General features: G+C 43.9%; 1 protein-coding gene across 1 annotated transcript in view; it reads right to left on the reverse strand.

The window, feature by feature from the left end:
• PTPN18 (protein tyrosine phosphatase non-receptor type 18) overlaps positions 1-23993 on the reverse strand; it is a 53982-nt gene that overhangs the window by 13070 nt on the left and 16919 nt on the right. The window contains exons 2-11 of the mRNA XM_033172876.1: positions 23302-23410; positions 13264-13340; positions 11831-11926; positions 11428-11466; positions 11211-11279; positions 9442-9504; positions 8540-8682; positions 6210-6276; positions 4951-5028; positions 3959-4048 (exon numbers count right to left, since the gene is read on the reverse strand). Of these exons, the coding sequence (XP_033028767.1) occupies positions 3959-4048; positions 4951-5028; positions 6210-6276; positions 8540-8682; positions 9442-9504; positions 11211-11279; positions 11428-11466; positions 11831-11926; positions 13264-13340; positions 23302-23410 (831 nt within the window). The remainder of the gene's footprint in view (positions 1-3958; positions 4049-4950; positions 5029-6209; positions 6277-8539; positions 8683-9441; positions 9505-11210; positions 11280-11427; positions 11467-11830; positions 11927-13263; positions 13341-23301; positions 23411-23993) is intronic.

A 23993-nucleotide genomic window follows, 5' to 3' on the forward strand; every position in this document is an offset into this window, starting at 1 on the left:
GTCTGGCAGGGTGAAACCTCCTCTTTCTTTACTATCAGTTAATAACTTAAATTGTATTCTTGGTTTCTTTCCCTGCCAGATGTATATTGAAATCATCATTTGCCATTCTTTAAATATCGCTGCCCCCTTGATTATTGGAATTGATTGAAACAAAAATAACATTTTTGGTAGCACATTCATTTTAATCGTTGATATCCTACCCCAAAGGGATAGTTTCATCCTTCCCCATATTTCCAGATCTCTTTTAATTCCATTCCACACCAGTGTATAATTATTCTGAAATAAATCTATATTTTTCGATGTCAACCAAATTTCAATTTAAAACCTGCAACTTGACCAAATTGTTCAACTTCTTCCAACACCTCTGTCATACTATAAAATGGGTCTTCCATTGTCAGTACCAAATCATCTGCAAAGGCTTTCACTTTATATTCATTTCGGCCAACTGAAACTCCTTTTATTTTCTCATTTTCTCTTATCGACTTGAGGAAGACTTCTAGGACCGAGATGAACAATAATGGTGATAATGGACATCCCTGTCTTGTACCTTTCATAATTTCTATATTTTCTGTTACCACATTATTTACTATCAATTTTGCTTTTTGATTCGAATAAATTGCTTTTATTCCCGTTATAAACGATTGTCCAACGTTCATTAATTCCAAATTTTTAACTATAAAATTCAGGATATATTATCAAAGGCCTTTTCTGCATCAACAAAAACTAATGCTGCTTGCTTTTCATTCCTGGCCATCAAATATTCAACAATATTAATCACATTTCTTATGTTATCCTTCATCTGTTCACCAGGTAGAAAGCCTGCTTGATCTTTATGTATTATTTCATTCAATACTTTTTTCAGTCTATTTGCTAAAATACTTCCAAACAATTTATAACCATTATTTATTTATTTATTTATATTGGAACAAACTGTTTTTATTGAAGTTTAGTACATACGCATGTGGTTTCTGAATAAACAGTTCTTTCTTGGTTGTGTTCTTGTTAACAACAGTGCCCAATGATTTATAATTATTATTTAACAATGAAATTGGCCTATAATTTTTCACTTGTGTTAAATCAGAGTCTGATTTTGGTGTTAATGTGATATATGCTTCCTTCCATGTTTCTGGTATTTCTCCATATCTTAGTATATTATTCATTACTTCTTTTAATGGTACAAGTAGGGTATGTTTCATTTCCTTATAATATTTTGCTGTAAAACCATCCGGTCCTGGTGCCTTTCCACTCTTTAATTCTCTTATTGCAATTTCAATTTCTTCACTCTCTATTGGTTATTCAGCCGTTCTTTCTTCTCTGTCAGGATTTGTTGCACCTCTTTCTGTTTTAAAAATTCTTCAATTTTCTTTATATTTTCTTTTCCAGTTTTTTTATACAATTGTCTATAGAAATTTTACAAATCCATTTCTAATTTCTTTTGAATTCTCTATTTCTCTCTCATCTACTATTATTTTATTAATAGTATTCTGCGCCTTTCTTTTTTTGATTTGCCACGCCAGCCATTTTCCTGATTTATTTGCTGATTCGAAATTTCTCTGTCTCATTCTTTTAATATTCCACTCTACTTCTTGATTTATTATCATTGCAAACTGACTTTGGAGCATCTTTATATCTTGATTTATCTTAACATTATTTGTTGTTTTTTTACCAATTTCTTTTCATTCTCCATCATTTGTTTCAAGATTTCCAATTTGCCTTTTTCTCCTCTTTTATTTCTGATACTATTTTGTTGTATGAAAAGTCCTCTCATTACCGCTTTGCTGGCATCCCAAACCACATCCATTTTAATTCCTTTGTTACAATTATTGGCGAAATAGTCTATTAATGTTTTTCTTGCCTTTTCATTGATTGTCTCATCATTTAACAGATTTTCATTCAATCTCCATCTAAAAGTCTTTTCTTCCTTTTCTTTAATCTCACAACTAATTGGATTATGATCCGAGAATGGTTGGATTTCAATCTTTTTCACTCTTGGTATTAATTCACTAGATAACCACACATAATTCTTGCAAAAGACTGATTTGGTTCTGAAAAATGGGTGACTTTCCCCCCCCAAAGGATGTTTCAATCTCTAGACATCAATTATATTGCAACTTTCTACCATTGAGAAAAATGTTTTGGGTAGTTTCCCTTCCTTTGATTGTAGCTTCTTTCTTTGCCTGTCCATTTCTAATGAGACTTATGTTTAAAGTGTTTGCTGCTCAGCTGATCTCTGCTCAGCTGATCTCTCCATTTGTTCAGAATTTTAAAAAGTGAATCAACAAACTGGAAGATGGGGAAAGGAAAAAGGGAACACCTACTGGTGTGAATGGGAGCAAGCAGATTTGATCTTCAACTGCAGTTGTGTGTGTGTGTGTGTGTGTGTGTGTGTGTGTAGCGGTGAAGGTAGGTTTTTTTTAGAGTGGCTGGGGAGACCCAGCCAGATGGGCAGGGTACAAATAATAAATTATTATTATTATTATTATTATTATTATTATTATTATTATTATTATTATTCACCCGGGTCAAAGACCCAGTATGGCACACACACCCCACACACATTTGATTACACACACAGGCTGGGAGCCTCAATGGTGCCCCTTGGGAGGCATCAACCAGAGCAAAAAAAAAAAAAACAACCTCCCCCAATAGCTGTGGCACTGGCGTGTGTGCTGGTCTAATGAAGCCAAATTCAAAAGGAGAAAATGTAGTCTCCAAGCAAGATCCAGCTCAAATGTGGACAAGCCCTGAGAAGCTCAGCTATGAAAAGTCTGAAGCAGTTGATGGGCTAATTCTTGCCTCTCTGTCCAGTTGTGAGCCTGAGGGGCTTTCAGGTGCCAGTCTCGGCCACCCATGGGTGTAACCGGAGGAGGGCAGGTAAACAATAGAAATACTTAACTGGGGCCACCATCGTATCTCACTCACTTCGATGTCACTTTTGCCCCTCCCAAGCCCACAGAAAGTAACCTCAAGTCACAGAGCCTCCAGATTCTTGTGGTATCAGACTTACACAGCTGGAACTCCCCAGTTAGTAGATCAGAATGATAAGAGGCCATGGGGGGGGGGGAAGTGAGTATGAAAGAGGAACCTCCTCAAAACACAGATTTCCGGCAGGGGAATGTGTGCACTTGGACTTGTGTGAAAGAGACAGACAGACAGAAAGACAGCTAGCTGGGTTTGCTTTTATAGCAGCTGTCTCTATCTTTCCCTCCATTGCCAGGATTCTTGAAATGGGGAAGAAATCAGCTTTAAACGTGCTGTGTGAGCCCGCAACTCCTATCATCCCTGCCCACTGGCCATATTGGCTGAGGTTCATCTGGAGGGCTGCAGATTTCCAACCCCTGCAAAAAAAGGAAGGGGATGGCATTGCAGTTGTCCTGGGAATCCAAGATTAGTCCTTTTCCTCTTCTTCACAATCACCAAATTTTCTTTCTTAACACGCATTCAAAGCCAGTGTGGACCTGGGACACAAAGGTTTAACCCCCCCCCCCAAGGATGGGGCAGTGGAAGACCATGTATGCTGCCCTGAGTTCCTTGAAGAAAATGATATATTTGCAGTAACAAAATTATGAGAGCTAAAGCCACAACTGCATGTACAATCTTCAGGAATCTGCTGTGACATTTATGAATTCAGCTCACAAATGTAACCCAGAAAGGCTTCGAAGGATCAACTAAATATTTGGTCAAGTTCGATTAAAACTCATGAAGATCTTAAAGATCATACACTTTTATGCCCCTCAAAAACTGTAGGTCTATGGGCATATAGCAGTGCCTGTTTTCAGATTCCCCAAACAAAACAGCAATCCAAGACAGAAACTGCAATGGGTTTATCTCCGCTGAGGACTACCACAACACCCCCCACCTCTTCTGCCTACTTTCACAGATGAATGAGGAAAAACTGCCCTATGTGGGAAGTTCCAGCAACTCCACTGTTGCTTTTGGTTTTGAATTTCTCTCTTACTTCTTTGACGTTTTCATAGTTTGAGTCAGATAAACTCAGGGCAGCCCGGAACATTTCAGTAACCGCATGGTATACAAACTCATACTGCTCCTGCCAAGAAAAGAGGAGAGATAAGATATGAGAGGAGAACGTTGATCTATAAAGGGAAGCTCCTAAAGCCCTTAAGGTTCGGCCACACTCGAGGGCAGCGGTCACCAACTTTTTGAGGCCCATGGACACAGTGGAATTTTTGAGCAAGTGCCATGGGTGCCATGCTTTCTCTAATCCTACATTCCCAGAAAAATTTACCCCCAACTTCGCTTTTCCAAAGGACCACGCAAAAATTGGATCCCAAAGAATTCATAGGAGCCTTGAGTAGCTCATGCAGCCGAAAGAGGAAGTGGGAAAAACATCACCCTTCCCACTTCCTCCTTCAGTTCTGTAGACTTTCCAAGGGAGAAAAAGGCAACCACCCTCAGCCCCTAATGATTAAGTGGTGAGAGTGTCGTAGGAGCTCAGAAGCCTTTTTGGACATCAGGTGAAGCCCTCGAGGTGACCCCTGCTTTAGGATCACCAAATACCAAGCTATGGAGATAAACAGCCTGTACACTAAATTAGTCTGCTGCCCCCTGGTGCAGTGTGGGGTGCTGTCTAGTGCCGGAATGAGCCCCACCGGTGCCTGGGGCGGGCACCTGCGCTGCACAATGGGGGAGGGCACACTGTGGGGTGGGGTGCACTGCCGGAGTGACTGCATCCCTGCCAGGCACCATCTAGCTAGAGGACACCTGGAAGCGATGTGGTGGCTTGGGTACCCTGTGAGCCCAGTGCCACCCAGGGCATTTCGCCCCACCTAGCTACAACACTGGTGCCATCCCTTCACCAGATTCAGCTGCCAGTCCAGCCATCTTCTGTATGTCATGGAATGCTGGAGGACTCTGTAAGGACACGCATCATCTTTGCTGCGGGCAGCAAAATGTATTGGTCTGGATGGGAGCAATGACTGCGGGGCTCACCTGGGTCTGAACAGCAGCTGGTCTCTGCTTCCTCATTTCTAGGACAACATCAAAAATACTGAAATGTAGGGGGATTCTCTGAAAGTAGAGGAGAAGCAGGCAACTGGGGAAATGTCGGTAATAATAATAATAATAATAATAATAATATTTATACTCCACCCATCTGGCTGGGTTTGCCCAGCCACTCTGGGTGGCTTACAGCACATATAAAAACATAGTAAAACACCAGACATTAAAAACTTCCTGATACAGGGCTGCATGGACCTTAATTTGGGTTCCCACATTTGCCACTATGCTTTACTGCTCCCCATTTCATTTGCTTTTTCCTCTGAGCTATGTGAGGGTATCATAAGAGGTATCTTCCCCAAAGAAGCAGAGGGCAAGGGAAGATGGGAATTTTGCAGGGATCAACCAAGTACTGTATCTTGATGTTTGTTGTGGGAGCTGAGACTCTGCAGTACAATAGTTCTCTCCAAGGGCCATTTTTGTTCCTCATTTTATATACAGATGGAGGCTATATACTGAGATGGTGAAGTTATGGACTGTGTCAACTCAGACTGCTGAAGAAAGGTTATATTTTTAACACTTCTCCCCACCTCCAAGTGTAAAAACAAAACTACTTGTAAGTAATAGTCTTATTCCGATAAGCTAGTTTATGAACAACTGTTTATGAATTGGTTCCTGGGAGGGGGCAGTCTTGTTTCCATGGATTATATGTAAGCTGTTCTAGGAGCCTTTTTGGTTGAGGAGGAGGGTTCAAATGCTCTAAATGAATAAACAATTCCAGAGTTCTGCCATATATAGAAAACAGATTTAATTAAAGTGTTGCATGCAATTCACAGGTGTAGCAATAGGTTCACTACAAAATACACACGCAAAGCCAGACCAGGCACTCGTCACACCTGGTTCCTAAGAAGCACATATTCCAAACAGAGATGCTTCAGGAATTCCATCTCTTTTAGGGAAGAAGGGGCAAATGCTATTAAAATCAAATTCTAATCATATTTCAATTAAACACCATTTTTAAAAACCAAGTCTACATGACATTTTATCCATCTGTCTGTCCGTCTGTCTGGCTATCCACCCACCCAGCCAAGAAATACCCAGCACACACAGTCACTCACTAAACAATAAAACCGCAACAATGTATGGTCAAACATCCTTCTGATATTTGTTGTTCCAACAGACAGAAATATTGGACCAAATGCACCCAGCTTCCTCAATCCTCCATCCCTCAGATCTGACTTGCCTAGAAATACCTGTTTCAGCAGCAGCTGCCGTATGTATTCCAGGGTACAGATCACACCTGTCCGGCCACAGCCAGCACTGCAGAGGAGGGTGAGAGAGGGTGAGAGAGGGTCTGAAAAATACCTGTAACTGCAAAATAACAGACTTTCTTTCAGATCACAGCCAGCCGGAATTGCAATACAAATGAGAACACTTTGCCATTTTGTTTCGAGAAATTCTTTCAGAGAAATCTTCTTGGTTCATCCCCATAAATAATATGGCAGTGTGGACTTCCAGTGCTTCCTGCCAAAATGGACGCAGAACTTCGCAGTAGCGGAGACCGGCAGGTGAAGTATAAACAAGGATAATGAGGGCAATTGTCCTCATAAGTCCCCCCCCCCCCGCATGTTGGGGGGGTGAGCTTCACCCACAGATCGTCTGATACCCGGCTCTCACTCCAGATGGAATCCGAGAGGTGGGAGGTGCTGGGTGCAATGCGCTTCGCTTATCGGCAGCCCTCCAATGCAGCCATTATGAGCAGAAGTTCTTCTGTACTTTGGAATTTTAATTGGATCTAATTTACAGATGTGTACTGGGCTAAGGAGGCAAGATAAACTGCTAAATAAATCAACCACTGAGCGACAATGATCTGAATTGGAGAGAGGAAGATTTCCGTCGTAACAAGGTGAAGTATGACTGGGGGAGGGGAGCCTTAACCCTTTCTGAATATATATTACGTTTTGCTGCATCAATGATTCGGCAACTCTTTCCTGGAATACCAATGGATTGATAAAAAGCAAGAGGTAATAAGAGAAGAAGATAATATTTATGAATTTTTTATGACAACGGGACTGCGTGAGAATGTCAATATGATTGAAGCTTCTAACTTCCACTGAATTGCAATTAAGATTATGGTTCTTTGATCCACCACAGCACTGGCGGGACACCAGATCATTAAGAACTAAGTATTGGAAGAGAAAGGATATGTTGGAGTTCTGCCAGGGGCTATGACGGAGCGCCAGACCTTTGCTCGGACAAACAAAGATGGCGCATTGACGCAGAGGAAATAACAGCTTCAGAGAACAGAAGTGAAAGCAAAAAGGGGAAGCATAGATGCCTTTTATGATTGGATTAAAGCAGGGGAAATGAAGAAACAAATGGAATTAACATATCACATAGGAAATTCATTGGATATAAATTCTGCTTCAGAAATAAAAGTTATTAAATATGCAATTACGAATGGAAGTCAAGAAACAAGTGGCTGTCAACAAAGGATTAAGATCAGAACTGTTGTTATTGGATTAATCAAGGTTATGAAAGCAGGCAGGGGTGTAGCTAGGTAAATTGGTACCCGGGGGCAAAAAAAATTTTGTCACCCCCTCCAGGCATGGGAAGGTCAGGTGGTACCCGGTGCGGAAAATTTCATGTCAAACCCCCCATTGACCCCCCCCCCACAAAAATTGTTTTACATTATTTCATATTTTCTTACAAAGGAATAATAACAAGTAATAATAAAAATCCTTTTATTTATATCCCACCCTCCCCGGCCGAAGTCGGGCTCAGGGTGGCTAACATCAGATACATAACATTGGTATAAAATCAAACAATAATTAAATTACCTCCTAAAAAATCTCAAAATCAAATTAAAGTCTAATTAGATGGCTTTCCACAGGGTTAGGGTTGGGAACAGTAAGTGCTCCACTGAATTGAAATTTCAGCCTTCATGACATAGGAAAATAGCCAAGTGAACAGCTATTTTGGTGGAGGAGGGTCAACATATTAACCGAGATGCATGAAATTTCATATATAGCTATATAATCCCTAGTATAGTAAGATAAGACCTTCAGAGCAGGCATTTTCAAAAAAAAATTCAAAAAAATTTCAAATTTTTTTTTTTCAAAAAAAATTGTCACCCCCTCCATTATGGAACCCGGGGCGGCCCGCCCCCTTGCTACGCCCCTGAAAGCAGGAAGACATAAGAATTTTGTAACCTGAAACCCAGTACATGGGAAGTCATCTCCAATTGATTAATTTGGTTTTTGAATAATTGGCTCTCTTTCTTTCTTTTTAATTGGATTGTAATTGGGTAATGTGACAATGTGGTTTTTATTGGAATTGTAATAAAATTTATTATACCAAATAATAATGAGGAGGAGGAGGAGGCGGCGGCAGCGGCTGTGTGCCCTTTAAAGCACAAGTTCAGTGCAGATCCTTGGGAGACTCTGTGCTTCTCTCCTTTGTGACTTGTGGTGACAGCCCATTTGTTCCTGATCTTTGCTCCCTTTAACCAGTTACTGATCCTCTAAGAGGATGACTGTGGTGTGGTCTGTCTATAGGGCTTTGCCCTGGGGCTGCCCCTTACCTGCAGTGCACACAGATGGGCACAGTACTCTCACCCTGCTTGCTTCTCACTTGCTCAATCATGCCAAGGAAGTGGCCATAAGTGTCTGGGATGCCCCGGTCTGGCCAAGCCACATACTGGAAATGAGATAGCTCCCGCTCCTCCTGGGGGGGGGAGGTACAAATCAATATCGCCACATCTGAATGGGACTGACACAAAACAGGTGGTAGGAGAGGAAAGCCATTTGCACCCTCTGACAGGTTTGTTTGCTAATGCAAGCACCTGATTCCACCTCAAATTTAAACCTGTTCTTCAAGACTATTGAATGGTTTGTCTTCAACCAAGGAACTCTGGAACTCTGGTTCTGTGAAGGCCTGTCTACAGCACTAGTGGCAAACCCTAAACCCACAGGCCTTATCTGCCCCCTGGACAATTCCTTGTGGGTTTCAAACCCCCTGGAATTTGATGGTGGTGATGAAATGACTGCACTGCAGCAGGGGCTCATTTTCTCCTGTGCCATTGCTAAGGGATTGGAGCCCTCAGGGATCTGGAAGGAACACTCTGACATTTCCCAACCTGGATCTCTGAGTGCTCTCTCCTGTTTGTGGAGCACACCAGTCTCAGAAGGAGTGGTGCTTCATTCAGCAGCAAAGAAGCTGATTTTGCCAGCCATCATAGTAGGGATAGGGGCTGGGCAGAGCCTGATAAGGTTCTAGGAAGTCAGGACAAAGCCTGCTATAAATATTCAGAGCCCCGCCTTGTGCTCTTGCCTGGTCCACAGAGCAATGCTTTCTACTTGCTGCTCCTTCAGCTGACCTTGAGGCCCCAGAGCCAGAAAGTGCAGCCCCAAGACCTGGACTTGAGTGTGCCCCCCAATTCCAGTGGGCCTTGCCTGGCAATTAAGTGCCATTGAGTATCTTTACCTTCTGAAAGGTCAGGGTAAGCATCCGCAAAATAACATCTGGATTGAGTTCCTGTTCTTTAACCTGAGGAAGAGACAAGAAAACCACCCATCACATTGTTCAAAATATTCTTATCTCCCCAAGTGGGAGACATCTCATTTGCTCAGTTACGCTGCCCATCTATAATATAAGCTAGAGATGGAGAACCCTTCAATCCCATCAGCCTCAGTCAGTGTGGCCAATGCTCAGGGATAGTGGGAACTGTAGTTCAGCAACATCTGCAGATCCACAGGTTCCTTATCTCTAATGTAGGTACAATTGGACAGTGTTTTGTTAACCATCACAGTTCTGTTTTATGGCTTGCTTGACATGAGAAATGCCTTCATGACAAACTTAAACCCTGGCAATTGTCATTTTGTGAAAGGGTTTGGGAACTTTGACCAAATTCTCAATACTCTTGCCAATTGATGGAGTTCACTGCAGATGAAGTCTCAGGGGTAGAGCCCATGCCTTTCTGCAGAAGGTCCCAGGTTCAATTCAGGGCATCTCCAGGTAAAGGCTGGGAAACAGCCCCATCTGAAAGCCTGGAGTCAGTGCAGGCAATCTAATAATAATAATAATAATAATAATAATAATAATAATAATAATAATAATAATAATAATAATAATAATAATTTATTATTTCTACCCCACCCATCTGGCTGGGTTTCCCTGGCCACTCTGGGCAGCTTTCAACAGAACATTAAAAACAGAATAAAACTTCAAACATTAAAAGCTTACCTAAACATCCCATTTTGAGTTAGATGGACTAATGGTTTGACATGGTATCAGGCAAATTCCTGACTGGACAGGAATTAAGTTTGGGACAGATCCAAGAAGCACATGTGATGCAGCTTATGGAGTTTGCTGACACATGAAATGGCAAAGGTAACTTAGCTGTTTCTCAAAAAAAGATGAATTAAGTCCCAGGGGTAAAGGCCTTTCAGTATCTCTTTGTGATGAGCAGGGCTAGTTCCAGGTTTCAGGGCCCCCCTGTAAAGGGCCATCTAGTGCCCCCAGCCTCCATGTTAGAGGGTGGCAGGAATGGGTGTGCTATGAACTGCTTTTTCAAATTTCCCTCTGTGATCTGGAGCAATGCTACAGTGGGGAACATGGTGGGAAATGTTAGGTGTCAGCCTGAAGATCCAGCTGCTCAGTATGGAAGGGCCCAGGGGAGGCTGCCCAAATGCTCAGGCCCCAGGAGTTGCCCAAGGATGCCAGCTGCTAACATTACGTCTGGTAAGACAGCAAAATTTCTAAGAGCAAGATACTTCCAAGTATCAGAGACTGTGCACAAACCATGTGGCAGCTGTGGTGAGCCCTTGGCCCTTAATGGATCGCTGCACTACAACTCCCATCATTCCTGGCCATCAGTCATACTGATGGGGCTCATGGGAACTGGGATCCAATGACATAATGAGGATGGCAGGATAGTCAGCCAGCCCTGCAACCGGGGAGAGCATCATGTTTGCACTCTTTTTGTGTGTTTCCAGCAGGTGCATCTGCCTGGTTTCAACTGCAGGTATCAGAATGCTGGGTGAGATGGGATCTAACAAGGCAATTCTCAGGTTCTTAACGACAATTCCCCGTCCTTCCTTAGTGAGAAGAAATGGCCTTTAATCCAGGTTAGGTTGGCATTGGAGATGCCTGTGCTTCTGCAGTGATGAAGAACTGTGCCAGCATCCCCTGCAAGGAACCAGGCTCCTCCTTCCGCACCGCAGCTTCTTCCTGCCCACGTGTAACGACCTCACCTGTGCCACAGAGAAGGATCCGAAATGCAAGGTTTCCTCTGCCAAAGGCCAGTAGCGCTCACACTTTCTCTGAGAAAGAAAAGGCATAGGAAAGCAAGGAAGGTTAGATAAGCGAGATGGTGGCAACATGGCCATCCTCAAAACCTCAAGGTCCGGATGAGAGACCCCATGAGGCTTCCTAGCCTCCAAAAACCATCTCTCCTTCAGGAGGCCTCACCTTGCCTAGTTCCACTTCCCGACAAGCCATGACAATCACCTGCAATGAAAGAACATCATGAAGCAGTGGTGGAGAATGCCAGGCCCAGAGAGAACAGCGGGGGGTGTAGAAACTGTACTTCAGTGCATGCGTAAAATGTACATTTGCTGCTCTGTGCACTTTTGCTTCTGGCACCACTGGGATGTGGTCCAGAAGGTTTCACAGACCTGAATGTGGCTGTCAGGCTGAAAAAGGTTTCCTTGCCGCTGCCATAAAGGAGCAGAAATATTAATTTGAGAGGGATGCCTCGGTGTCAGAGAAACTGGTCTGATATAGATCAATCCAATCTGCTGGGCACAATTTGCACTTCAGAGCTTGCTTTAATATCTAGGAAGTACACTTGTGATCTGCCTGGACAACTCACCTTCACCTTGTACTGCCAAATCATGCGCCAGAAGTCCAGCACTGTGTGTGGAAGAGGCCCCTGGGTTGCAATATAACACTGCTTGTTATCCACACCCTGTGGGAAGAAAAGAGAATCGCAAATGTGAACTGAACATCATGCATTCTGCTGAACGCCCCCCCCCCCCTGTCCGTCATGACCCCTGAGCTGGAGAACAGCAATCTATTTGAAGATAAGTGCAGATAAACAAAGGAGAGGGAGGGCAACTGCTTTGAGATTATAATGAGTCAGAGGACTTTGGATAATTCACCCATTTGATTTGTGCTAGATAGAAATACTTTGCATTCCATTGTAAATAGAATGGTCAGTGCTAAACTACAACTGGGGTATTCTGAAATGTAGAAAATTTAAGTCAGTTCCTGGGGAGTGCATGTATCTTATCTCTAAATTTAGGATTCCCAAGAACTTTATAATCATAATGAATTTGGAATTGTTGTTGTTGTTGTTGTTGTAATATCATGGTTCCTGAGCCTTTAGAGTACTTTAGAGTATTTTGTCATCCCACTGTCAATTTTATCTCTGTGACCATGAGGACTAGAAATGTATTCTAGTAAACTGGGACTTTTAACTGACTTTTAACTGATGGTAGGAACTTCTAGCTTACCTTGAGAAATAAAATAAAACAATGAAAAGGCTGTTGTTTGTTTAGTCATTTAGTTGTGTCCGACTCTTCGTGACCCCATGGACCAGAGCACACCAGGCACTCCTGTCTTCCACTGCCTCCCGCTGCAGTTTGGTCAGACTCAGGAGGCTACTATGGGACAAAAGCCCCCTTCTCCGTGGAGGTCACCTGCTGGATCTTTGCATCATTTGCTAATCTGGCCTTGCATGCTTCCAAGCATCTTCACCTGGGGGAAGGGCAGGATGCTGCCTGCACCCCTGCAGGGATACTGGACCCTCAGTCACTCTGACACAGAAGATGCAGCCAAGCTACTTGCTGTCAGAGTTGGCTGCCTCTTTTACCACTGCTTTGGGCATTTCTCCTTCCAGTCATGACTCATGAGGCACAGGCCAGTCACTGATACCTATAAAAACATGACCAGACCAGCCATGAGGCAAAGTGAGGCAACTGCCTCGGGCGGCAGGATCCCCAGGGGCAGCAGATTCCAATTTAGATCTTCATCTCCCCCTTGTTCCTGGTGTAGCTCTTCACCCACCTGGTGGGGAAAGAAGTGCCATTTTGTGGTTGACCTGAGGTGCCCTGGAGGCAGGTCAATGCCATTCTTACACTTCCACAGTGCAAAAAGTAAAATCTTTTGGATGGTATAAAAGGGAACTGAGCCCCACCCCCTGCTTTAATCTGGAACAAAGTTTGCCAATGTTTCAGCTCTCATCAGTTTGGGCAAATTCCTCTAGTCAGATGTGGGGAGGGGCAGGGTTCAGGACTCTGTTACCTGAATAAAGTTTGCATTGATGTAATCAGCTTGGGCTTCTTCTGTCAGGAAGTTCACAACAACTCTGGTCTGGTCATCTGTGAGATGTATACAACTGGGAGTTAGAGCCACAGATAGTCAACTGGCCTTAGAGAGAGAGAGAGAACAGGAATCTCAGCATCTGACCTGTGGTCCCTCAGAACTACAACTCCCAGCAGCCCCAGCTGCATAGCCAATGGTCAGGGCATGGGCGGAGCTATACTCCAGAAACATCTGGAGGGTCACGGCTTAGCCTAACCCTGCTCTCAATTGACAGGAAATGGAAAGGGGAGAGAGATTGTGAAGTCAATGACCAAACCCCTGTCTACATTGGACCACTGGTGCTGTTTGGATCCCATGGCTTGGTGCGCCTAAAGTCATAGTGTACAGACGACTGACCAGAGAGTAACACACTGAGAGGTATGTCCTCAAACCTGCTGAGAAGATAGCCTAGGATAGACCCCACCAAGGTGAGCATTGCTCCACAGGTATTGCCCAAGTAGGTGGACAGGTTTGTCTTGCTTCACATTCATCCCGTGGATTAGGCTGGATCTGTGCATAGCGCTATTCACAAAGAGAGCTCCAGGAGCACTTAGATCAGGGGTCCTCAAACTACAGCCCATGGTCCGGATCCGGCCCACCAGGGTCCTGAACCCGGCCCGCCCGGCAATTGCTGAACCCACTGCTGTTTAATGGGCCTATGGCCCTCCTCTCACAGCCCGCCTCCCTCCCGCCTTGGGCAGAGGTGCCTTGCTGCGTTTCTGTTGCCGTCTGAGCATTCCTTCTTTTGCCAGGGTCTCTGTAGTAGCCAAACCTTAGAAATGCACATTCCTTCAAAGCAAAGAAGGGGTGAGTGTTCACCCCTGTCCCCAGCTCCCTTCAAAGCAAGCGGGATGAGCACAGGGCGTGGGGTGGTGGAGAAAGCAGCAGCATCCCCGCTGCTTTCTCCACCACCCCATGCCCCACCGGCCGATCCCAAAAGCCTGCTTTAGTAGATTGGCGGCAGGGCAAGGGGTGGAGAAAGCAGAGGGGATGCTGCTGCTTTCTCCACCGGAGATAACACGAGCGATAATTATCGCCCACTGCTTCCAGGGAAGTAAACGGCTTTTAATTCCCTAATTTTATACATTACCCTTATCTTCCCATGGGATTTTACCGATATCTCTTATAAGCTTCCACGAGACACCCTGGGCAGGCTGCCAGCCGATAGCCGCTACTCGTCAACTCCCTTCTTTGCCTTGTTTTCGGTATTATGAAGTTGGGCTTTTATCTCTCTTCTCGTCTTTCTTGTCCTTCTGGCTTTCCTCCCACTTCATTATGACGCCTACTAGTAAACGCAGCAGAGACCCAGAGGAAGCAGTCTCAGCACCAGCTCCTAAGCAAGCTAAATTGGAGGACTCTTTTAGTAAACTGACCTTCATGGTGCCAATAAAAAACAGATTTTCTCCCCTTAAAGATGTCTGCGATAACGAGGTGGTTACTCTAGCGGAGGATTTGAATACTCCACAGACTATAAATGTAAATGGAAAAGCTACAGGGGATGGATCCCCCCTGGCGTCAGGTCCAGAAATTGAACGGGGGGATTGTACTAGTTGGGAACAGCTCCATCTAATAATCAGAACTCTTCACTGTATTTTTGAAAGACTTGATGGACTATCCTCACAATTCTGCAAACTTCAACAAAAAATTGTTATCTCTCCGCCGAAGGCAGCCCAATCTGTGGCAACAGGCAGACAGCGATACCTCCCTTCGAGTAACAAAGAACTGGATAACTTTAAGTTTCAACTTAATCCCCTATTGTCCCACCAATCGCTGATTCTGCAACCAAGGAAATTATGCCTCACTATCTGGGATGGGTCTCCGCGGTGGGGTACCTTGCGTGGTGTTAAAGAGCATCTAAGCAAACTTCTAAACATTGTGTCATCACAAGTCGACCTTATTGCAGTGCTACCACTGAATTATCAGCGCAGGCACCAGAAAGTAATGCTCGCTTTTTATTCCTCAAGGATTCCCTCTATCTCCATCAGGCGGAAAGCATTCCTAGCAAGTTGCGGCATTATACCAACAAGAGTTTTCACCGATTCCAAGACAAAACCACTCCTAATCGATAGATCACCCGATAAGACCCCCTCATTTATTATCCCAGATACAATCCGGGACCCTGAGCCACCTACCTTAGACATGTATGTCCCGCAACAATCCATGTCCCATGCTTCCACCGTAGTAGCAAAGAATCATAGCTGTGAGGACAACCACTGGACACCCCCGGAGTAAAGATGTCTTATCGCCTCTTTTGGTGAGCTACCAGCAACTGAACAACAGGAAATAATCTGTAGGCTGGACTCACTTAAACAACAGCTCTTGCACATCCTCCATACTAAATCGTTCATGAACATCAATCACCCCAATTCAGCAGAACCGTGCTCTATGGAAATGGATGAGTTAATCCCTCAAAGCCCTATGCCAAAGTGTGCGACACCCTTGCTGGGTGCCAGGGCCTCTCTCCAGGAAACAGATCCTCGCTCCATACCTCAAGTTGGACATCTATCTCCACCATTAATAGATCTACATTCATCCCTCTTGGATAACGAGCCGAAGAATGATGCTCAAAATCCTACCTCTCCTAATAAATCATTGCCATCCTACTCCTCTATGCCGGAACTGGAGTCCTCCTACTCTACCGACATACAAAGAGCGGATGCATTAGTGAATTCTCCTTGCTTAGCCCCAGAGGCAGTTCCAGATCTACAGTCTCCTCTGATACCGAGACAAACACAGGAGGATGCTGTCCCAGTGCTGAGAGTTAGCACCGTGCTGATTGAAGATCCTGCAGGACATATAAACCAGATCATCTCAACCTCATCTGGTTGGCCTACTAGGGGGCCTGCCTCTGCCGTCCCTGCGAGAACTGATACACAATCCCTTAAAGACCGACGGCTCCACTTGGAGGCCCTCCACACATCGTCCCCTAACATCATGGAGGCGTGTGACCTGTCTGTATTAGAAACTCCACCCAATAGAGGGAATGTCCAGCTGCGTCAGCCTGTCTATCCCTCCTTGAACTCTATGCCAGTGCGGCCCCCACTTGAGCCACTCCTACAAAGTGAAATAACTGATTTCTTCGCGGGGTCCTCTCAGCCTCCTAAGGACACTACCTTTCCCCCTAAATGACAGTTAACTGGTGAGCATAGAAACTGTCCGCTATTGGTTCTTTGTTGGAACATTGCCGGTTGGCGTGGAAAAAAATCTGACCCCGAATTTCTGGCATACATTAACTTGTTTCACATCATCCTATTACAAGAAACCTGGGAGGAGGAGGAAATTGTTATAAATGGTTTCGACCTCCTAACACTCCGTGCTAGCCCCTCCTTGAAAGGTGGTCGCCCCAAAGGTGGTCTCGTAATTGGTGTTTCACTCAAGCTACATACCAAACTCTCTTTTGTGAAGGCTTGCCCCCCTTATGTTCTTTCTGGGCTGATAACGGGGGAAAAGATCTCACTTTTAATATCCAATGTCTACCTTCCCCCCAGGAGGGCGGCGCCCTGAACTTTGCTCTAGATGGGACTCTTTAGAAGACCATCTTCTTTCTTGTTACATTAAATGCCCAAATATCCCTTCTATAATCAGTGGAGACTTTAATGCCCGTACCGCTGCCAATTGGGACTCATTGACTAAAACCAAATGGTGGGTTACCCCCTGTTTTGACAACTACGAATTGGAGCACATTGCAACAAGAATTTCTAAGGATTCCAGAGTAAATGAGGCAGGAGTTATCTTCTATCTAATGGCCATCCGCCTGAATTTAGTTTTTTTGAATGGTAGATACCCCCCTGATATACCGGGGGAGTTTACTCATCTTGGCACAAAATCTAATAGCGTCCTTGACTACCTGTTGGTTTCCAGGGATTTAGCTAAGAGTGTCCTTTCCTTTAAGGTCGATAATGTGCAAGTTAGTGACCACCTTCCCCTAACGGCCACGCTTTCTCTGGTTTGGCAAGGGGTTGATCATAGACACTTCCCCCTCATGGAAATTAACGCAGCATCTAAATTAAGAGGGATTAAATGGTCAGAGGTTCTTGCCCTAAAGTATACAGAATTTTTTCAGAAAGAAATCCAAGCTCATCCAATTGTTTCAATTTCCGACTCATGTGATCCCAGTGCAGTTCTGAATCTCTTTAGCCACCTTACAGCAAACTTTACTGCTTTTTTTACATCGCCTTCTCAAACAGTTACACGAGCCCAATATAGCTCAGGAGCTCCCTGGTATAACTCTGTATGTAAACAAGCCAAACTCCAACTGCGCTCAATATACAATGAGTATAAAAACTCAGGCGCTTCCAGCTTACCATCTATATACCGGTACTTTCAAGCCAAATTAGTCTATAAACAGGCTCTGAAAATGGCAAAACGGGAGTGGCAGTCTACCCGTTGGCAAGCCTTGATCTTAGTTTCCAAATCCCGCAGAGCTAATGAATTCTGGTCACTAATTAACAGTAGAACTAGGAAATATCCCTTGACTGTTATCCCGGCCCCTACTTGGGAACAGTTCCTTAGGAAATGTTTCTCACAGGCAGAAGCTCCGGTTCCTCATCTGGAGCACTTGTTCGAACACCTACCCAGATGGCCGCCCACAGATCCAGGCGAAATATCAGTCCCAATATCCCAGTTGAAAGTGGGTAAGGCCCCCGGCCCTGACCTGGTTCCTGCAGAGGCCATTAAATCACATCCTGAGTGGTGGTCAGGAATCCTGGACAAAACCTTTGACGCCATTAATGTTACTGGCTGTATTCCCAAGACATGGAAGGAAGCCATTATTATACCAATCTATAAAAAGGTCCTCCTGCTGATCCAGGGAACTATCGTAGTATCAGCCTCCTTTCGACTATAGGGAAAATTTATGCCCGCTTGCTGCTGTCTAAACTGTCTCAATGGGCAGAAGAATCCAACCTGATTGGCCATGAACAAGCGGGCTTTAGACCCAATCATTCCACCATAGATCATGCCATAATCCTTTATCACCTTGCAAGGAAATACTCCTTCCCCAGTCGAGGACACTTATGCGCTGCCTTCATAGACCTGAAGGCAGCCTTCGACAGCATCCCCAGAACCATTCTATGGGAGAAATTGGCGAGGTGGGGCATTGATAAAAGGCTCCTTTGGCTCATGATCCAACTGCATTGTGGATCCTCTGCCAGAATTAGACTTACCCCCGCTGGTGACCTTACAAATGCGGTCCCGATAAATAATGGAGTCCGACAAGGTTGTATATTAGCACCTTACCTTTTCAACCTGTTTGTCAGTGATATGAGAGAGCCTCTAAACGAGTCGCACACTTACATTCACGCCCCCCGCATCGCAAACTACCATTGTCCGCTGCTTTTATACGCAGATGATGCGGTGATCCTTTCTTTCTCAAGGGTTGGGCTATGTAGGGCGTTAAAGATCTTTACTGCTTACTGTCAGTCTAACCAATTGTCCATCAACCACTCAAAATCAAAAGTTGTAGTCTTCTCTAGAAGTCGGAAACTTTTTCAGTGGAAGCTTGGTGGAGTAAAAATAGATCAAGTTTTTAAGTTCCAATATCTAGGGATTGTTTTTCAATATAACCTGAGCTGGAAATCCCAAGTTCAGCATCTACTTAACAAGGGCAAAACTCTATCTCATGCACTTCTCCAGTTTTTTTTCTCAGACGGAGCCCTACACGGCTTTAAAGGTGTACAATGCAAAAGTTATTACCACTCTTACTTATGCTGCTGCGCTTTGGGCAGCTCTGGTAAATCCGGCCCCGCTGGAGGTGCTGCAAAATCAGTTTCTTCGCCGGCTTTTAAAACTCCCTACGTGTGTTAGTAATGCAGCTATACGACTAGAATTGAAGATTCCTTCACTAGAGACTCTCTTATGGAAACGAATATTCATCTACTGGTTAACTCTTTGGCATAGATTACCCAGCCATTATCTCGTCCAATGTCTTTGGCGTGACGAATTTGCAAACCCTTGGACTGGGAAAATCCACGCCAAACTTCTGTCTTTTGGAATCTCTCTTTCAGATTCGCTTAATTTAGACCCTGCTTCGGCAAAAAGATTAATCAAACAAAGACTGGACGATCTGGAGCTGCAGCGTAATCATATGCTGGGTGGGGGTGTCTGCTCGCCTCAGAATTTTGGAGTTACTCCAATACATCATGTCCCTCTATACCTATCCTCCCTCTCCACTGCTGGGCACCGATTCGCTTTCACCAAAGCAAGGTTTAATGTTTTTCCTTCCAATGTCCTGAGACATAGATTTTCCAAGGGCCTAGTTTCCGCCTTTTGTGATTGTGATAAAAAGTCGACGGAATCTCTCCATCATATAATCTTTATCTGTTCCCTGCATAGTGAGGCTCGGGCAAAATTACTAAGACCAATAACTCAGAAACTTACAGGTGCACCAGCTGAGTCACACCTTGCCTTACTCCTGCAAGACAATGACTCCTATACAACCTTGCAGGTGGCAAGGTTTCTAAACTCTGTCATATCTCAAAAAAGGCGCTGTGGCCAACCACACGACCACTAATACTTTTGTTTTCTGCTCCCTGGTTGCAATTTTAAAACTTGTATTTGTGCTGTGGTTTGTTTCCCTATGACTCCAGGGTCTATGGTTTGCTGTAACTTTATGTCAGATATTCCATATTTTATGTTTTTATGGGCTTATAGCCGCAATAAATTTGAATTTGATTTGATTACTTTCTCCACCATGCACCCTGCCGCCGACCCCAAAAGCAGCAGCATCCCCGCTGCTTTCTCCACCACCCCGCGCCTGGCACCAATTGGTGGTGGGGAGGGGGTGGAGAAAGTAGCGGGGATGCTGCTTTCTCCACCACTCCGCGCCCCGCCGCAGATCCCAAAAGCCTGCTTTTGAGATCGGCGGGTGGCACAGAGGATCCAGTAACATCTCCGCTGCCACCCCCACCTCCCGCCAAAGGCGGCGGGGGCGGGGGGAGGCAGCAGGAGCCAAGCCTTCGCCCCATAAGACGCACCAACATTTCCCCTTCTTTTAGGAAGGAAAAAGTGCGTCTTATGGAGTGAAAAATACGGTATCAAGGAACAATTACTGCCCTACTAGATCATTAAAAACTTTTTAAAAAAAATGCCTGCTCCGAAGGTCTTATCTTACTATACTAGGGATTATATAGCTATATATGACATTTCATGCATCTCAGTTAATATCTTGACCCTCCTCCATCAAAACAGCTGTTTACTTGGCTGTTTTCCTATGTCATGAAGGCTGAAATTTCAGTTCAGTGGAGCACTTACTGTTCCCAACCCTAACCCTGTGGAAAGCCATCTAATTAGACTTTAATTTGATTTTGAGGTGTTTTTAGGAGGTAATTTAATTATTGTTTGATTTTATACCAATGTTATGTATCTGATGTTAGCCACCCTGAACCTGACTTTGGCCGGGGAGGGCAGGATATAAATAAAAGTTTATTATTATTATTATTACTTATTATTCCTTTGTAAGAAAATATGAAATAACGTAAAACCATTTTTGCAGGGGGGGGGGTCAATGGGGGTGTGACAAGAAATTTTCCGCACCACTTCCAGTCGAGCACCGGCCATCACGGACGGAGCTCCCTTTGGCTGAAGGGGACTCAATGCTTCAAAGGCGAGGGGGAAACGCTACAGTGCAGTGACCCCCAGATAAAGCCCCAAATCAAGCGTTTTGGGGACGTGGGTACCGGCGGACACCAGAAGCGAGCTCTACCCTCCCCAGCAAGCTCAAGTTTTGAGCTCCAGGAGAGAGGGGGGAGCCGCGATGTATCGGACACAGAGCTTCCTTTGAGGCATGAAGCTGCGGGACTGTGAGGCTTGAGCGCTTGATTCTTCCAAAGACTTCAAAAATGCCATGGTTCTCAAAGTGAGTACAAATTTGGATTGATTTGGCAAAAATTGCTATAAGGTAAAGGGGCTAAAAAAGGAAGTCAGTCCCTAACCACTGATGAAGGAGGAGGGCAAAGAAAGTATCCCGAATCCAGAAACAATTGGTTTTTGAAACATCTAAACTTCTAAGGATTAACAGTGAATCTCCCCCTAGAACAGGGGAGGGGGGGGAGTTGGATTTTGTGCTGGAATTCCCTGTATTCACCGGAATACTAGACTGAATAAAGCTACTCCTAATTCTGGGGATAGATCACCCGATCGGAAGGTGAGGCTTTATGATGACTTTGTCGGAATGGAATGTGTATTCTAAAAGCTATTGAAATAATAACTCCACCATTTCCTGTTTTTCAAGCCCTGTGGTGTCCTTGAAGCTGAAGGGATGGGTACAGACATAACAATGTCAGTTTTCCAGCAGATGGTGTTAGCAAAGTTTGCTCAAATTGAAAGTGCACTTGTTAAGAATATGCGAGAGACTATGAATCTACTTGTTGGAACTAAGAATACTCTTGACCAGAATACTTGAGAGGTTACGAAACTGTATGAATTTATCAAAGGAGAGGAGGACTACGAGGAAACTGAAGAGGAAATAGCAGAGGAAGAAGGACTCTATAAGCGTGAGAGGCTTAGAGTCCAGAAAGAAGAAAGATCAGAGAACTTTTGGAGTGAGAGTCCAAAAGTTCAAAAAACAACAAGAGAAATTACAACAAGCAACAGTGTATAAAGAGGAAAGACTGTATGTGTGTGTGAGACCAGTAGTCCAAAAAGAAGAAAAGAGACAGAACTTTGAGAAGAAGAGTCTAAAAACACAAAAAGTGAAGAGAGAGGAGAGCCAACAACAAGAAGTATTGTACAGCACTTTTTATGGACAAATGATAAATTTAGAACAAGGCATGGTAAAAAGAACAAAAGGAGACACAGGAGCTGGGAAGAGAGGGCAGAATCGAATTAGAGGGTTATGGGGGGGAGAACAGCGGGGGAAGGGAAGAAGAAGGAGAATGGCTAGAATGGTTAGTAAGGGAGTGGGGTGAAGAAAGTATAATTAAAGGATAAAAAGATAATTTGGTGTTGAAAAAAGGATTGATTTATAGGACTTACCGACTAGATTGGGGGATTTGTGTACCAGAGAAGGAGATAGCGAACTTGGAATAAATAATAGATTGATGAATTAAATGAATTTTTTTATAGATATTAAGATATATGGATAGCCTTAGAAGGGAGAGGAGGTAGTAGGGAAGGTATCGTTAGATTACTGATATGTAATATGAATTATTGGAATAAAAATTAAAAAAAAAATACTATCTTCTGTATGATTATGGATTGAAAAATGATATAGAATGATAGAAGATAGGGGTTGTGTATTTCTTTTATTGTTAAGATGGAAAAAAATATGATATAGAAATTGCCAGAGTTGATATACAATGAAAATCAGAAAGGAGGGGCTTTGGGGAAGTCCACCTAAGATGAATATGAAAATAAGGTTTAGAAAATGTATAATTATATGTTTTGTTGAGTTTTTGTTTTTGTCTTAAGATGTTGTTTTGTACTGTTTGTATTTTATGTTTCTTTTCTTTTCTTTTTTCTTTTTCTTTGTTTGAAAATCTCAATAAATTCTTATTAAAAAAAAGAAAATTTTCTCATTCTTGGAATGATTCCTTGGCCATGATTTTTACAATGGAGAAAAGATGGATATTTGGAGAAAGAAGAAAACCTCCCCCTCTTCATATGCAATATTTTCTTTTTTTCAGAATGTTGTGATTTTTAAAAAGTAAACTTAAAACAATATTGTTATAGTCACTAGGACTGCCACAAAACTCCTATAATTTGAGAGCAGCCGATGGATCTAGGGTCTAACTTACTCTGAGGCTCTGAATCTCAAGTACTACAGCCTGGAACATGGCAACAGTCACTGGATATTTTGCTGGTGAGACGAGCAGATGAAAGACATTTCAAGGCACTCCTAGGGTGGAGGAGCCCAAGAGGAATGTGGTAACCTCCATAGAAGAGGAAGTGAGTGCCAGGTTGGGCAGAACTGGCCCCATGCCACAGATGCCAATATTAAAGCCATGCCATGGTAGTAGTATTTCCTCATTGGCAACTCACATGGCAAGATGTCTTTGTAACGGTTCTTCTTGATATTCTCCTTGTTGCCCCCAGCTTCTGTTGAAATGCCCTGCTGCTGCCGGAATGCTGCTGCCCGGGCTTTGATTTCCTGCCGAGAGACAAGAGCATCTGTTCATTTATTAAAATCTTTACACGCTTGCTTTTCCATCTGACAACAAGTCTCCAAGGGAATGAAAAAAGAAAAACAGACATGTAACAAGCTTAGCAGGTTTCCTGGTGCCTAATGGAGGCTCTGGGGGATAAGAATGAAAAATACCCTCAAAATCCCCAGCTTTTGGATCAGGAATGGGAAAACCTGTGGACTGCCAGATGTTGCTCAGCTGCAGCTCCCATCATCCCTGATAGTTGGCCAGGCTGCCTGGGAATCCCAAGGTCCCTCTGTCCCTGCCACACCTTCCTTTTTATTTATATATACAGGCAACTTCCCATTTATGTGTGTTTGGGGCACGGGCATCCACACAAGTGCACATTGCCACAAACCTGAAAGTGATCCTAAAAGGGTGCAAAAAATGGCAACAATGGCACAAAAATAGCATCTAGCAATCCCATGAGCCTTTGTACCAACCTTTGGGGCCTTTGGAGAGTTGGAATTTGAGCAAGGAGGTTTGGCGGGGGCAATTGTGGTGGAATTTGGTGGATTTTGGGGTGCTTTTTAAGGGTTTTAATAATAA

Source organism: Lacerta agilis, chromosome 16, assembly GCF_009819535.1.
Source record: "Lacerta agilis isolate rLacAgi1 chromosome 16, rLacAgi1.pri, whole genome shotgun sequence".
In the NCBI taxonomy this organism is placed as follows: Eukaryota; Metazoa; Chordata; class Lepidosauria; order Squamata; family Lacertidae; genus Lacerta; species Lacerta agilis.